We start from the raw sequence: 14773 nt of genomic DNA on the forward strand, positions 1-14773 counted from the left end.
TCAAACTTCAACATATATTTACACTAAATATAACAAAGCTAAAAAAAAAAAACAATTTATAATTAAATCGCTCAACAGCAATATTTATTAGTTTCTTAATATTAGTTTCCTTGTACATTTAGTGTAGTTACTTGTCATTTTTTTTTCTCATAAGAGCTGAAAATCTCATGTTGTTTGGTGGTTCTTTAACACTGTCACAGTGACACTGGATGTGTTTGTTTAATCCTCTCGTCTGAGAAAATCCTCTTTCCAGCCGCCGTCCAGAGATGAAGAGAGACGTAAATCTGTTCCGTCCGCCTCATAGATGATCAGACTGTCGTTGGGTCAGAAGTTGACAGGTCGAGCTGCCTAGACAATCACATGACCGAGACGGACATGTAGAATCGGACTGTGAGCTGTGAATGATGGTCATTGATCTTCAGGCGCTCAGGAATGAAACTTCAGCTGCTTCAGACTCAAACTCAGAGACTCAAAGCGTTTTGCTGAAGCATCAGTTCGTGAGACACGAGGGCGATCAGACTGATGTTCAGTCGCGTCAGCAGCAGCTCCACCGTCTCTGGAGGAAAGTCCTTTATACTCCATCATATCAGTGGAACTTCCTTTCAGTAAACAGAACGAACGCTACTGCATAATTCATGAAAGCAGACTGTGACCAAAAAGCACCATAAAAGTATCATAACATGTCACTATATTCCAATTCATTTGATAGTTTTGTGTAAGAAACAGACGAAATGTAAGAAATTTGCAGATTGTAAAATTCTTCATCAAGAACACATTAAATTGATCAGAAGTGACATTTATAATGTTAAAAAGATTATATTTCAAATAAATGCTGTTCTTTTGAACTTTCTATACATCAAAGAATCCTGAAAAATAAAATATATGACGGTTTCCACAGAAATATCAATCAGCAAAGCTGTTTTCAACACTGATAATAATCATAAATGTTTCTTGAGCATCAAATCATCATATCAGAATGATTTCTGAAGGATCATGTGACACTAAAGACTGGAGTAATGATGCTGAAAATTCAGCTTTGATCACAGGAATAAATTACACTTTAGTATATATTCACATAGAAAACAGCTGTTTTACATTGTAATAATATTTCACTGTTTTTACTGTATTTTTGATCAAATAAATGCAGCTTTGATGAGCAGAAGAGACTCTGTCAGAAACATTAAATGTTAAACGGTAGTGTGTGTTATATATACACTGCTGGGTTAAAAACAACCCAAGTTGGTTTAAAAATGGACAAACCCAGCGGTTGGGTTAAATGTCTGATCAACCTGCTGGGTAATTTTATTTAACTCAACTATTGTTTAAAAATGACTATATGTCTGGTTTAAAATGAACCCAAAATATGAAGGAAATTAAAAATCAGACACATAATTACTAGAGGCAACAATGATAATCAAATGGTGAACATTTATTAATAAGCAATTTAATAAATATTTATTGTTTGATTATTATTAATTAAACTTATTGTGTTAAACGTATTAATGTTAATTTCCAGGATATTTTGGGTTCATTTTAAGCAACAATACAGTAATTTTTAAACAATAGTTGAGTTATATAAAACTGACCAGCAGGTTGATCAAACATTTAACCCAACCGCTGGGTTTGTCCATTTTCAACCCAACTTGGGTTGTTTTTAACCCAGGATATTTTGATGTGTGTGTGTGTGTGTGTGTGTGTGTGTGTGTGTGTGCACTGTAAATGTCTCTCTCTTCTGGTCACTGGTGTCTTTAAGAGGATCATGTGGCCGTAGAAACTAACAAAAGAGTTCAGAGCAGCTTTAATCTCACGTCTGATTAAAAGCAGTTTCACAAACACACTGTCAGCCGTTTCTGCTGTAACGACACATTTCTGTACTTAAAGTCCCTTCGTTCCGTCATTATGAATACATTCACTGCTGACGCTCATTACAGTCTGATTAACTCCAGTCAGTTTATGGCTGATGATGTCGGCTGGCTGCTTTTGTTGCTCGCCGTTGAAAAGTAAAAGATGTTCAAGCTTAAATCATTTATTAAAACATGTTACTTTGAGGGGAAAGATGCTTTATTTCTCTAAACCTTCAGTCGTAATGTTGGTCACACAGTAAAAGTGGCTGTCAGCATGTTTGAGTATTTACCCGCCTAACAAAAACATGTTCTGCTAAAGTTATGAAAACCTAATTTCGGAATGTTGTTCAAAATGTCGTTTTTTAATGTTTTCTTGGTTATGCGAATGTTACAGAAAACTTACTTTCTAAAATATAACTAAAAAAAAAAAAAATTTTTACACAGTAAAATAAACAGTAATATACCATAAAAACCCTGCATTCTGGGTAATATTTGTCATTTTAAGAAAAGAGGCCTATAGGCTACTTTCTCGAAAACGACAAATAATATTACCCAGAATGCATTGTAATATACAGAAGTAATATATTGTAAAAGCAATGCATTCTGGGTAATATTTGTCATTTTCGAGTAAACATCCTATAGGTTATTTTCTCGAAAGCGACCAATAATATTACCCAGAATGCATTGTTTTACGGTATATTACTGTTTTGGTATTTTACTGTGTAAATTTGTTTAGTTTTTTTTAGCAAACATTCCATTTTATCATTCTTCAGACATCATGGGAACGTTACTTTTGAATGTTCTCTGAACGTTCTGAAATGAGTAGTTAGTAACGTTTAAAAAAACACGTTTCAGAAAATACCTTCCATGAACGATGTATAAATAAAGTTTTTGTGCTTATGTTTTGAGAACATTGTTAAAGACCAGATAACATTAAACAAAAGTTTTATTAACGTTACTGAAAGAACGTTTGTTCATAACTTTGAGAGAACGTTCTGTAAACGTTCCTGTACTTTTATAAGTGATCAGATACACCATTTTCAGCTTCTGGACCATAAAATGGATGAAAACAAACAACAATTATCGCAGGTAAGTTTTATACTATCACCACTCACATTTTCTTCAGAAGGTCTAGTTAGGAATTGAAATAACCAGAATGTTTTTTCCTCCTCCACACAACCACATCGGGGAACTTCTGAAAGTGATTTGAGTTTTAATTATGACAGAGATCATCCGTCAGACTTCTGCTGTGAGTTTCTGCCTCCTTCTCGAGTCTGTGTGTGTGTTTGTCCCCCTTTATATCGCCAATGTGCCAAGTTGGATCGACCACAAAGAGACGGAGCGGGTCTGATCACACGTTCACATCTCAATGTGGGACAGCAGAAAGTGGCATCAGAGGGAAAGAGGATTAAAGTAGGTTTTTCTCCTCCTCCTCTCTTCCTCTTTCTCTTCCTCATGGGTGTGTGTTTTTTTGGCAGGGTCACCTGAGTCCTCCGATTGGCCACGGCTAGCAGGTAGCGAAGTTTGCCGGATAGAAGACGCGCGCGAGACGCTTTGATGCCGTCCCCAGTTACTTAAACACAACAACCTTCATTAATTCACAACGACGGTCCCATCAGGTTCATTAACAGCGGCACAGACACTCACCGTCTCCGTTATTAAGTATTAATCCTCGTGTTTCTAGGTGTTGGATTCAGGCTCTTCCGCTGCCAAAGGCCTGGTTTACACGCCGTTACAGGATTGATGCCGCCGGTTTGTCCCTCCGGACTGGAATATTCTGATCCTGGAGCAGTTTTGTCTTGTTTTCTGCCGTTTGCAGGAATCGCTCAGGAACGGCTGCGTATAGTTCAGCTATAACCCAGCTAACAAAAATATGTTCTTAGAAAATTTGGTAAAATTGGCATTAAGTTATGAAAACGTTATTTCTGAACGTTCAGAGAACATTCCATCTATTCTTCAAACATTATGGGAACGTTACTTTTGAATGTTCTCTGAAAAAATGTTAGAGGAACATCCAATTAAAATGTTCCATAAATAATGTTTTTGTGCTAACGTTTGGAGAACATTATTAAAGACCAGATAACTTTGAACGAACGTTCTATTAACGTTACTGGAAGAACGTTTGTTCATAACTTTGAGAGAACATTGCCAGAACGTTCCCTGTTATCTGTACGGAAGTAGTTTTAAATTTTTTTTTTTTTTTTTCACTTATTGAGAATATTAAACAAAACAGATTTTTTAGTGTGTTATTTCGATTTTTAAAAATAATAGCAGAATAAAATTTATATAATTATATACAATTATATAATAAAAAATTAACATGATCTTAATTTTACTTTTTTATGATTAAATTAATTATTAGTTTTCATCAACTCACAACCCCCTTGTCGTTTCTGGATTCTGATTGGCTGTTGGTGTTTTTATCAGACAAAAAATCGTGAAATTGTTCTTCCAAGTCATTATCGTTAAATATTTTTTTTTGTTTGTTGAATTTTTCAAAAATTTACAAACAAACACGGCATATATTAAAGCACTAAAACTAAAAAAGGGGCTTTCTCAAATTTGCTTTTACTCTTCCAGAAGTGAAATCATCTTAAGGGCTTTCTTGTCTTTTCAAAGACTTGCTCTCAAGTTTAACTTCGTTCTTCCACATCTGAGCTTAAATTTAAAACATTTACACTTGAAAGAAATTAACAACAAAATCTATATCTTTGTTTACCAAAAAATCTACCCAGAAAGGTTGCACAAATTAACAAAGAAAAAATCATAATTTTTGATATGTTTCACAAAATACACAATTATTCACATCAAAATGTTAAAAATGTGTTTATTGGATAATTGTTGTTTATTGAATGCTTCAAAAATTTACAAACAAACACAGCATATATTAAATCACTAAATTACAACATCTTTTACAAAAATAAAATAGATATATAAATACTAAAAAACTAAAAAGAAAAGGGCTTTCTCAAATTAGTTTATACTTTTCCAAAAGTCAAATCTGCTCAAGGGTTTTCTTGTCTTTCACAGATTTGCTCCTCATTCTCCCTCAGTTGAGATTAAATTTAAAACATTTACACTTAATTAACAAAATCTATATCTTTGTTTACCAAAACATCTCTCCAAAAAGGTTGCACAAATGAACAAATCTAAATTTTCGATATGTTTCACAAAATACGCAATTATTCACATCAAAATCTTAATCTTAAAAATGTGTTTATTGGATAAATCTCATTTAAGTGTTTGAAGTTATTATCGTTGTAGTTGTGGTGTGGATTTTGCTATTTTCTAAGAGTTTGAATGATTCTTAAAACTTTACAGTTATCATCTTTACTGTGAATAAGTCTTAATTATTATTTTTCACCACAAATTTCTGCATTTAATTCAGCTCAAAGACTCAATCAAACCTTATTTTACTAGTTTCACTGTTGGGTAAACCTTTACAATAAGGCTTCATTTGTAGTTAACTACACAAGTTAACATGAACTAACAATGAACAATACTTCTGCAGCATTAATTAATCTTCGTTAATTTTAATCTCAACATATAGTAAAATACTTTTAAGATTAAAAGTTAACATTAACAAACGAGACCATTTTTTGTGGATTTAATAACACTTTTAAAATCTTGTTATAATGTTCACAATTCAAAAGCAGACCAGACTGAATGACATCAATCTATTATTTTTATATCGCATTGTGATTGCTTTGTTTTCTTGAATCTATTGATAGAGTTGTAAGAACGTTTAGTCTCTCCAGAGCTGCAAGAGAAGGTCTCTGTAATGTATATGAGGGTGTTAAAATGCTGATCAGCACATCTGGAATCTTTCAAACGTGTTTCTGAGCAGTTTTAGCCCAGAGCTCTTTCTGTTTCTGAATGTGTTTTACTAACACCAGTTTCACATCCTCCCATTCTTTTTCTATTTCTCTCTCTCTCTCCAGGACAAAGGAAAGCTCTCATCCAATCAGACGCGGCCGCTCTACTGTTCTCATTAAGAGTGGGCGGAGTCTTGCGGTGAGAGAGAGAGTGATGGTGATTAGGAGTCTTTATATTCACTTGGGTCAGAACTTCAGCGGGCGACTCCAGATAAGGACTGAACCGGATCCAGACCGGAGCAGAGAACCGGCCCGTGAGCGGATCAAGATCCAGCATGGGGACGTGGACACACACACTCCACCAGGAGGTATCGCATATGTACACTACACTATCTTTTGAGAAATATCATCTCTAGACATTTTGAAAAAGATGGTCTGTCATGTGCCTGTTTAAGATGAATCTCTAATTGTACTGTGATTAAAGTAGAACATGATTCACAACAATGAACTTTAGTTTAATTGTTCAATCAATTTTATTGTCATTTATTGGAGTTTAAGTACAAGTTTGTCTTAATGTTTCCAGCATTAGTGTTTATTAGTATTCAGAGATGATCAGAGTTTGTGTTTGACAGACGGACGGTGACGAGTCTCTTCTGAAGCGTGATGAACGGACCGCGTCTGTGAAGCTGAAGGAGGTACGGATGGACAGAAATGAGGCGTACACGTCTGAACTTGTGCTTTATCTGACTGCTATTAAAGCTTGTGCTCTTACTCCATTAAATTCACATTATTTGAGTGTTTTTTGCTGGTTATTATGATTTAAGTCTTTCTGTCTTTCTGCATTTTAACTTCACTTAAAGCAGCCAGTGAAACAGATTTCAGTGTAAAACTTTGGTCATTTGTCTCATCCGTCACAACATGAAACAAACAGTTGAACTATAATAATCAATCCTCAAATTTGACTGTGAACAGAATTATTATATAAACATTTCAAATAAAAAACTAAATTACTCAGGAGTTATTGCAATTGGTCATTGTTTTTAATCATTAAAATGATTATAATTTTATTATAATTTTCTTGAAACAGATTCAGACTTTGATTAAACGTTTCGCTCAGTTTAAAGTGACTCTTTTGTCTTTAGATTTCATCCGTCTTGTTTATTCACTTTATGTTTTTGTTATTTTTTAATACTTAAAGACGAATGTGAAAACTTCAGAAGTATTTTGTACTTTAATTTTTTACTTTGAGATCATTAAAATAAGATTTAAAGTCGGCATGAAAGATCGTCTTTTCTTCTCTATTGTGCCGTATATCTGAGGGAAACGCTTCGCAAACAAGAACAAATGAGGGCGGGGCTTGATTTTGTCTGTGGGGAATTGATTGGATGGTTGAGGTTTGCTATTGGTGGATCTCATGTGAGTGACAGGTTGCCCCGCCCTCATCATCAGAGAAGAGAAGAGACACTGCAAGAGGGAGGAGAAGATATTCTGATTCAAGATTACCAGGAACATGAATTTAAAACATTTATTTAGAATAAACACTTTTGATTTCATGGTGACTTTGAGTGTCATTTTTCCGCAGGTGGTTGGTTGCACACACGCAGACTGTCACTGTGAGTGTTTCCTGCCAGGACGACATCAGATCAGGTCATGTGATCGCTGTGGTCACGGCTGGGTCGCCCACGGTATGAAACATGTTTGTCGTGTGAGATTTAAAAAAAAACTGGATTCCCCTCATAAGTGATTTGTTAATATGTGTAATGCTGTGCAGCTGTGGGGAAGGTGTGCGGTCCGGCGCTCGTGTGTTCGGGGCAGGTGGAGATCGTCCAGAGTCACGTGGTGTTTGACATCAGCAGTCTGATCCTGTACGGGACGCAGGCGCTTCCTATCCGGATGAAGATCCTGCTGGATCGGTTGTTCAGTGTCCTCACACACACACAGGTGCTCAACATCATACACACACTCAGCTGGACGCTGCGTGACTATGTGAGAGGATACATGCTGCAGGTGAACACACACACACACACACACACACATGCACATTCATACACACACACACTCACTCACACACAAATTGAACAGAATTGTACATATGAGGGTGAGTAAATGACAGCAGAATGTTCATGTTTGGGTGAACTATCCCTTTAAATCTGATCCTTTAGGACTCCATGGGGAAGGTCCTGGATCGCTGGGTCACCATGAGCCCGGAGGACGAGGTCGTGACCTTGCGTCAGTTTCTGCGTTTTGGGGAAACGAAATCCATCGTGGAGCTCATGTCTGATGAGATCTGCCCGGAGACAGCGTTCAGAGCTGACGTCCGTCACAGTCCCAGAGAGACGCTGCAGCACTTCGAGAATCTGCCGGGAGGAACTCTAGCGTTCCTGCAGCCCTTTCACTACATCAGTCCGTCCCCGTTCCCTCCCTCACCGGCTCTGGTACCTCATCCCGCCACGCAAAAACTACAGCGGCTGAGCGAACAGAACCACGGCGAGACGAGACCCAGAAACCCAAGAGGAACGTCGCTGCTACGAAAACATGATGAGCAGCGTCTCCGTCCTCCGATCGCAGATTCCTCAGGAACGCGCGAGCGCCGGCACGGATCGTCCTCGAGTAAAGGCCGCGTGAGCTGCGACGCCTGCGCCAAGACGTTCTACGATAAAGGAACGCTGAAGATCCACTTCAACGCTGTGCACCTGAAGATCAAGCATCGCTGCACTATCGCCGGCTGCAACATGATGTTCAGCTCCCTGCGCAGCCGCAACCGGCACAGCGCAAACCCCAACCCTCGACTGCACGCCGCGCTCCAGCACGCCACCCACAGATTCACCGCTCAACCTCGCCGGACACCGCTGCCTGTTTCCATGGCAGCCAACAACACTGACCATCGGAAAGACCATCCAGGCGTCTGTGAAGCTCACGGTATCTCAGGAGGCGGAGCTACGGGGCAGTCAGAAAGGCCTCTGTGACGTGATCGACGTGACGCCTAAGAAGAAGTCACGGAAGTCCAGCACGCCGCTGAAGCTCAAGCGAGAGATTCGCAGTGAGGATGACGATCACATCACGGTATCGCCAAGGCAACCGGTCAACAGTCTCCATGGCAACAAGCATCATATATTCAACACCCATACGCAATACAAACACCTCGATAAGACGGCGTACAGTTATCATAGCAACGTGGAAGAGAGAAATGATGGGAAGATGGGAGAGATTCCAAGAGTGGATGACGAATGGAAAGGAAGATTTCGACCTCTACTAAAGGTCAAAGAGGAGCTGTGTGGCCCCACCTGTGACTGTAGAGGTCATCGCCATAGCAACCTGTGACTGTGACAACGTGAAATCAAATCTGACTCTGTGTTCCTGCTTTTATTGTGAGCGATTCATCAGTGCACTATTGTTATTATTAAAAAAATGAATTGTGTTTGTGAACTTGAAACAAAATATAATAACTTTATTTTACCTTATTATATTACGTTTCAACAATGATGTAAAAAGAAAAGAAAGAAAACTCGACCCTGAAACTTTAAACAAGATGGAATTCTGTTCTAGGACCAGAACAAGTGGAACTCAGTAAAATAAAGTTCACCAAAACTGATCTTTTTCAACTGCTGACCGTTCAAAAGTTATGTATGAATTTATTAATTAAGTTAAAAAACATAACAACTAGACTTCATTTTATTACGAGTATGATGACATGAGTATGCGCAGATAGACATCGAGTCCGCCATGATTCTGTGTGAAGTGTTTATTATTTATATAAACGATTATTTCACCACTGGAAGCTACTGTTTCTTTTTTTGTTTTTGTTTTTTCAACTGTTTGCTTACATGTTGTTTCGATAATATATCCTCTCCCATAATATGCACGAGCGCCAATGTTCCCTGTCTGCGTAAGAGCAAAAGTGAAAGTAATGCATCAGGAAGGATCCATCTTAGAATGTTAGGAATATAAATCACACTAAGAGAGGAAAAACAAGTAAGTATCAAGAGCATCACTCCATACTTCTGGTCATTCGATCTCGATTTAAAAACATTTAAAATTAAATATGTAAATTATAATACTGGTTTTAATGGGAGGCTGCTTTTTCTCATTATTTCGTGTAGGCCCGCTTAAATCTGGTGGTTTGTTGTTGTTGTTTTACTGTGGCCAAATACTACATTATCACATCGTTGGAGGTTTTTAAGCCAATTAATTTTAAAGATTTGGAATCGGATGAATCTTTGTCATTTTCTCTGCAAAACGAACCTGTGGCCACAAAATAACGTTAATAGAACGTTCATTCAAAGTTATCTGGACTTTAATAATGTTTTCAAAACGTTAGCACAAAATTTTTTATTTTTTTTTCCTAAACTTTTCAGTTGGACGTTCGTCTAAAGTTTTTTTTCTTTTTAGAATGTTACTACTTGTTTCAGAACGTTCCCATAATGTTTGAAGAATAGTATGCATGTTCCCTTAATGTTCACATAACAAATTTAAAAAAAAAAAAACATTTTAAAAACTGGGAAGGATTTCCTGAAACCTTCTTAGCTCTACGCCGTTCTTAAATTATACCTTAAGCTGTACCTCGTTAATAAGCATTTCCTGAAACGTTCTTAGTTAAGTATACCTTCTGTAAGTCATACGTTCGTAAGGTATCTTAGCTATACCTTATCACTGTTGACAGTCTTTTTTTTATGTAAAGAATAAAATTGTATTTACACTGATGGTTGTTAGCTTTTTAATGATATTATCCAAAGGTACATCAGATGGCAAACCATTAGGCAGTAAAGGCTCAGGAGTCTAAAGGGAATGATTGTGGTGGGGAGTTTGGTCAAACAATGGCAGCAATACAGTGAATAGTTGTGCTAAGTCAAAGACGGCGCCTTCTGTGGAGCCATTTAGTGTATGTGCACTATTTCATCTGTAAAAACTTTAGTCCACTGGCTGCCATGTCAGAAGTTGCATTATTAAAAAAAAATTCACCTGCCCTGGCAGCAAATGCAACAGCTTTTAGATCTTGTTTATGTGTCTCCTTGTAGCACATCTTCATTTGTGTGTGTAAACGAGGCATTCCTGCTGCTGTTTTGACTTTGCACATTTTATAAGCTCTTCACAAGATCTCAGCTGGTAAAAATACCATTATATATACACATACAAGCATTTAGACCAGCACACAGCATTGTTTTAGGTGTTCCGTCACAAAATATATGTCATACAATGTTTTTTTGTTGTTGTTGTTTTATATCTTTAAGTTTGGTGTTAAATGCTAAGTGAACCAGGACTAAACGTATTATTTTCTTTTTGGGTCCGGACCAAAAGAACCAAGAGAAGTGACCTACAAGTGTGAACACACCCTGAGTGTGTTTCTCTCCTCAGGTTGGAGTGCTGCAGTATTGGAGAGGAAGGTTGTGCTGCCCTGGTTTAAGGTCTGTTATCAAACCCGTCACATGTTAAAGAACTCAATCTGAACTACAATGAACCAAGAGATTAAGGAGTGAAGCTTCTGTCTGTTCTACTGAAGGACCCACACTGTAAACTAGAGAAACTAGAGTGAGTGATGTTAATCATTTTATCAAATCAATTAGTCTTATATTTTTAAATGTTTCATTCTTCATTTTATATTAAATGTAGAATTTGTGTTGAGCAGTAAATTTTAGTCATTCTCTTCTCTGCAGGCTGGAATACGATTGCAGAGGAGAGGAAGGTTGTTTTGCTCTGGCTTCATCTCTTATATCAAACCCATCACATCTGAGAGACTTCTTTAGCTTGAATTTGAAGTTAACTTCATCTGCCTGATGAAAAGTGTCTGTCAAGGGGAGGCGGCAGCACACATGGACACTACAGCTTATCTGCCATCAGAAAGTGCTAAATATCTTCATTTGCTAACTCTGGACTTTATACAAACAACAAGATGCATACTTGAACTTTTTTGCACCACTACATTCCTGTTATGACCATTACTACTTAATATTACTACTGTTCATTATCATTATAATGATATAATGATGATAGTGATAATGATAAGATCATTATCACTACAGCTTTATTATTAACTATCTGTGCATCCCAATTTGCGTACTTATGCGGTATTCTATGACGTTTTTAAGTATAAATAGTGAATAGTGTGTTCACACTGAAAATTCCAAAAAGAAAAAGTGCACTTTAAATACCCGGATGATGCACTAAATTAATGGAAAAAAAACGAAGTGTGGAATGTTGTACCCTTCATGCACTCAACTGTCACAGCTTTTATTACATAGCGCAGGGGTAAGGGCTATCAGACTCTGCTGAGTGACAAAATAACATTATAAAATGCACACACTACAGGGATGAGTACATAGTGTATAAGTGCATAGTTTATAGTGTGTCATTTGGGACACAACTCATGTAAACCAGCCATATATTCTCACATTGCTCCTGCTGGATAAAGTGTTTTGAGTTTTTCTCTTTGTCTCTGCAGGTTGTCTCACTGCAATATTAGAGAGAGTGGATGTGCTGCTCTGATTTCAGCTCTGAGTTCAAACCCATCACACCAGAGAGAACTCAATCTGAACTATAACCAGGACACTAAACAGTGATGCCGCTCTCTGATCTACTGGTTGCTCACTGTAAAGTCAAACTAATGTTCTATTTTTTTTTGTTTGTTTTATGTAAATGTGTTAATACAACCAACTTTCCAAAGATATAGGTTTTTCTGTTTCACTTAATTGAATAGTTAACAGGTTTTCATGTTTGTGGCTTAAGAATCTAATGTATATATTTTTTAACTAAAATACGTATTTTACAAGCCTAAAAAGGGAATGTGTTTTACATATACTGTACCTCAAATTACATGTTGTCAGTAATTACAGTCAGTTAGTAATGATGAATGTAGTGATTTATGTTTCAGGAGCCCAGCACTTGATCCATTTTGAAACAAACTTAAAAGTTAATAGACCCTCTTCTCATTTCCGGGTTTCTAATAAGAATAGAGTTCTAACTCAGTAATAATATTTAAATTCCTCCTTTTAAAACGAGGTTGTTAAAAGTTTTACAGATATTGTTTGTGTATTAAATTTACATCTGTGTCCTATCTCAAGCTACTACTGTCAGCTCAAGATTGTCCAATCTGTCATGTTTCCAAAAAACAAAACATGTAATATATATATATATATATATTGGTGTGTCCACAACATCGAATCTGGCCCCCTTTTTAAAAAGTTTGGACACCCCTGGTTTATATACTGTTTAATTTTGAAAATCAACACCTTACCGTGTGCGCGCGCACTCTCCACTGAGGTAAAATCCCGCCCGTTTTCTAACCGACGTCTTTGAAAAAAGCGCGAGTACGGATGTCAACATGATCAACTTTCAGAGAAGTTGCCTCGACAAAACATAATTTAGAACACTGAAACGTTCATTTGAATTTTCCAGCGGCATATTATATCAGATAAATGAAAATTACACCTTCCTGAATGTCATGGACAGAAATAAACTCCCGCTGCTCGCCGTCTACGTGATGACGTAAAGGCTGGTGAGTGGGGAAAGAAGACACACACTAGATTCTTATGAATCCAACATACAGGTGCTGGTCATATAATTAGAATATCATCAAAAAGTTGATTTATTTCACTAATTCCATTCAAAAAGTGAAACTTGTATATTATATTCATTCATTACACACAGACTGATATATTTCAAATGTTTATTTCTTTTAATTTTGATGATTATAACTGACAACTAAGGAAAATCCCAAATTCAGTATCTCAGAAAATTGGAATATTAAGACCAATACAAAGAAAGGATTTTTAGAAATCTTGGCCAACTGAAAAGTATGAACATGAAAAGTATGAGCATGTACAGCACTCAATACTTAGTTGGGGCTCCTTTTGCCTGAATTACTGCAGCAATGCGGCGTGGCATGGAGTCGATCAGTCTGTGGCACTGCTCAGGTGTTATAAGAGCCCAGGTTGCTCTGATAGTGGCCTTCAGCTCTTCTGCATTGTTGGGTCTGGCATATCGCATCTTCCTCTTCACAATACCCCATAGATTTTCTATGGGCTTAAGGTCAGGCGAGTTTGCTGGCCAATTAAGAACAGGGATACCATGGTCCTTAAACCAGGTACTGGTAGCTTTGGCACTGTGTGCAGGTGCCAAGTCCTGTTGAAAATGAAATCTGCATCTCCATAAAGTTGGTCAGCAGCAGGAAGTGCTCTAAAACTTCCTGGTATACGGCTGCGTTGACCTTGGACCTCAGAAAACACAGTGGACCAACACCAGCAGATGACATGGCACCCCAAACCATCACTGACTGTGGAAACTTTACACTGGACCTCAAGCAACGTGGATTGTGTGCCTCTCCTCTCTTCCTCCAGACTCTGGGACCCTGATTTCCAAAGGAAATGCAAAATTTACTTTCATCAGAGAACATAACTTTGGACCACTCAGCAGCAGTCCAGTCCTTTTTGTCTTTAGGCCGGGCGAGACGCTTGTCTGTTGTTCAAGAGTGGCTTGACACAAGGAATGCGACAGCTGAAACCCATGTCTTGCATACGTCTGTGCGTAGTGGTTCTTGAAGCACTGACTCCAGCTGCAGTCCACTCTTTGTGAATCTCCCCCACATTTTTGAATGGGTTTTGTTTCACAATCCTCTCCAGGGTGCGGTTATCCCTATTGCTTGTACACTTTTTTCTACCACATCTTTTCCTTCCCTTCGCCTCTCTATTAATGTGCTTGGACACAGACCTCTGTGAACAGCCAGCCTCTTTTGCAATGACCTTTTGTGTCTTGCCCTCCTTGTGCAAGGTGTCAATGGTCATCTTTTGGACAACTGTCAAGTCAGCAGTCTTCCCCATGATTGTGTAGCCTACAGAACTAGACTGAGAGACCATTTAAAGGCCTTTGCAGGTGTTTTGAGTTAATTAGCTGATTAGAGTGTGGCACCAGGTGTCTTCAATATTGAACCTTTTCACAATATTCTAATTTTCTGAGATACTGAATTTGGGATTTTCCTTAGTTGTCAGTTATAATCATCAAAATTAAAAGAAATAAACATTTGAAATATATCAGTCTGTGTGTAATGAATGACTATAATATACAAGTTTCACTTTTTGAATGGAATTAGTGAAATAAATCAACTTTTTGATGATATTCTAATTA

The 14773-nt window shown here is 37.5% G+C and overlaps 2 protein-coding genes across 3 annotated transcripts in view; both read left to right on the forward strand.

The window, feature by feature from the left end:
* LOC127504796 (coiled-coil domain-containing protein 171) overlaps nucleotides 1-5921 on the forward strand; it is a 23631-nt gene extending 17710 nt beyond the window's left edge. The window contains exon 24 of the mRNA XM_051879822.1: nucleotides 5786-5921. Coding sequence (XP_051735782.1) covers nucleotides 5786-5839 — 54 coding nt within the window. The 3' untranslated portion in view covers nucleotides 5840-5921. The remainder of the gene's footprint in view (nucleotides 1-5785) is intronic.
* LOC127504799 (zinc finger protein basonuclin-2) lies at nucleotides 5844-12086 on the forward strand. Of its 2 annotated transcripts, XR_007927447.1 has the most exons (7): nucleotides 5844-6027; nucleotides 6292-6354; nucleotides 7242-7344; nucleotides 7431-7666; nucleotides 7822-9027; nucleotides 11012-11185; nucleotides 11311-12086. XR_007927447.1 is itself a non-coding variant. In XM_051879827.1 (5 exons), the coding sequence occupies exons 1-5, from the start codon at nucleotides 5995-5997 to the stop codon at nucleotides 8623-8625; spliced, it is 1239 nt and encodes a 412-aa protein (XP_051735787.1). In that variant the 5' UTR covers nucleotides 5844-5994; the 3' UTR covers nucleotides 8626-9251. The 2 variants fall into 2 exon arrangements, 1 of the variants encoding a protein (XP_051735787.1); XM_051879827.1 differs by lacking the exons at nucleotides 11012-11185; nucleotides 11311-12086 and having other exon boundaries at nucleotides 7822-9251.
* Nucleotides 12087-14773: the final 2687 nt, after the last annotated feature.

Source organism: Ctenopharyngodon idella, chromosome 22 (assembly GCF_019924925.1).
Source record: "Ctenopharyngodon idella isolate HZGC_01 chromosome 22, HZGC01, whole genome shotgun sequence".
NCBI lineage: Eukaryota > Metazoa > Chordata > Actinopteri > Cypriniformes > Xenocyprididae > Ctenopharyngodon > Ctenopharyngodon idella.

Excerpts from the sequence above, each read along its gene's own strand:
- LOC127504799 (XM_051879827.1), top strand. The coding sequence starts at position 5,995 with ATGGGGACGTGGACACACACACTCCACCAGGAG. Across the intron at positions 7,345-7,430 it reads TCACGGCTGGGTCGCCCACG|CTGTGGGGAAGGTGTGCGGT; the intron begins GTATGAAACATG and ends AATGCTGTGCAG. Across the intron at positions 7,667-7,821 it reads TGAGAGGATACATGCTGCAG|GACTCCATGGGGAAGGTCCT; the intron begins GTGAACACACAC and ends CTGATCCTTTAG.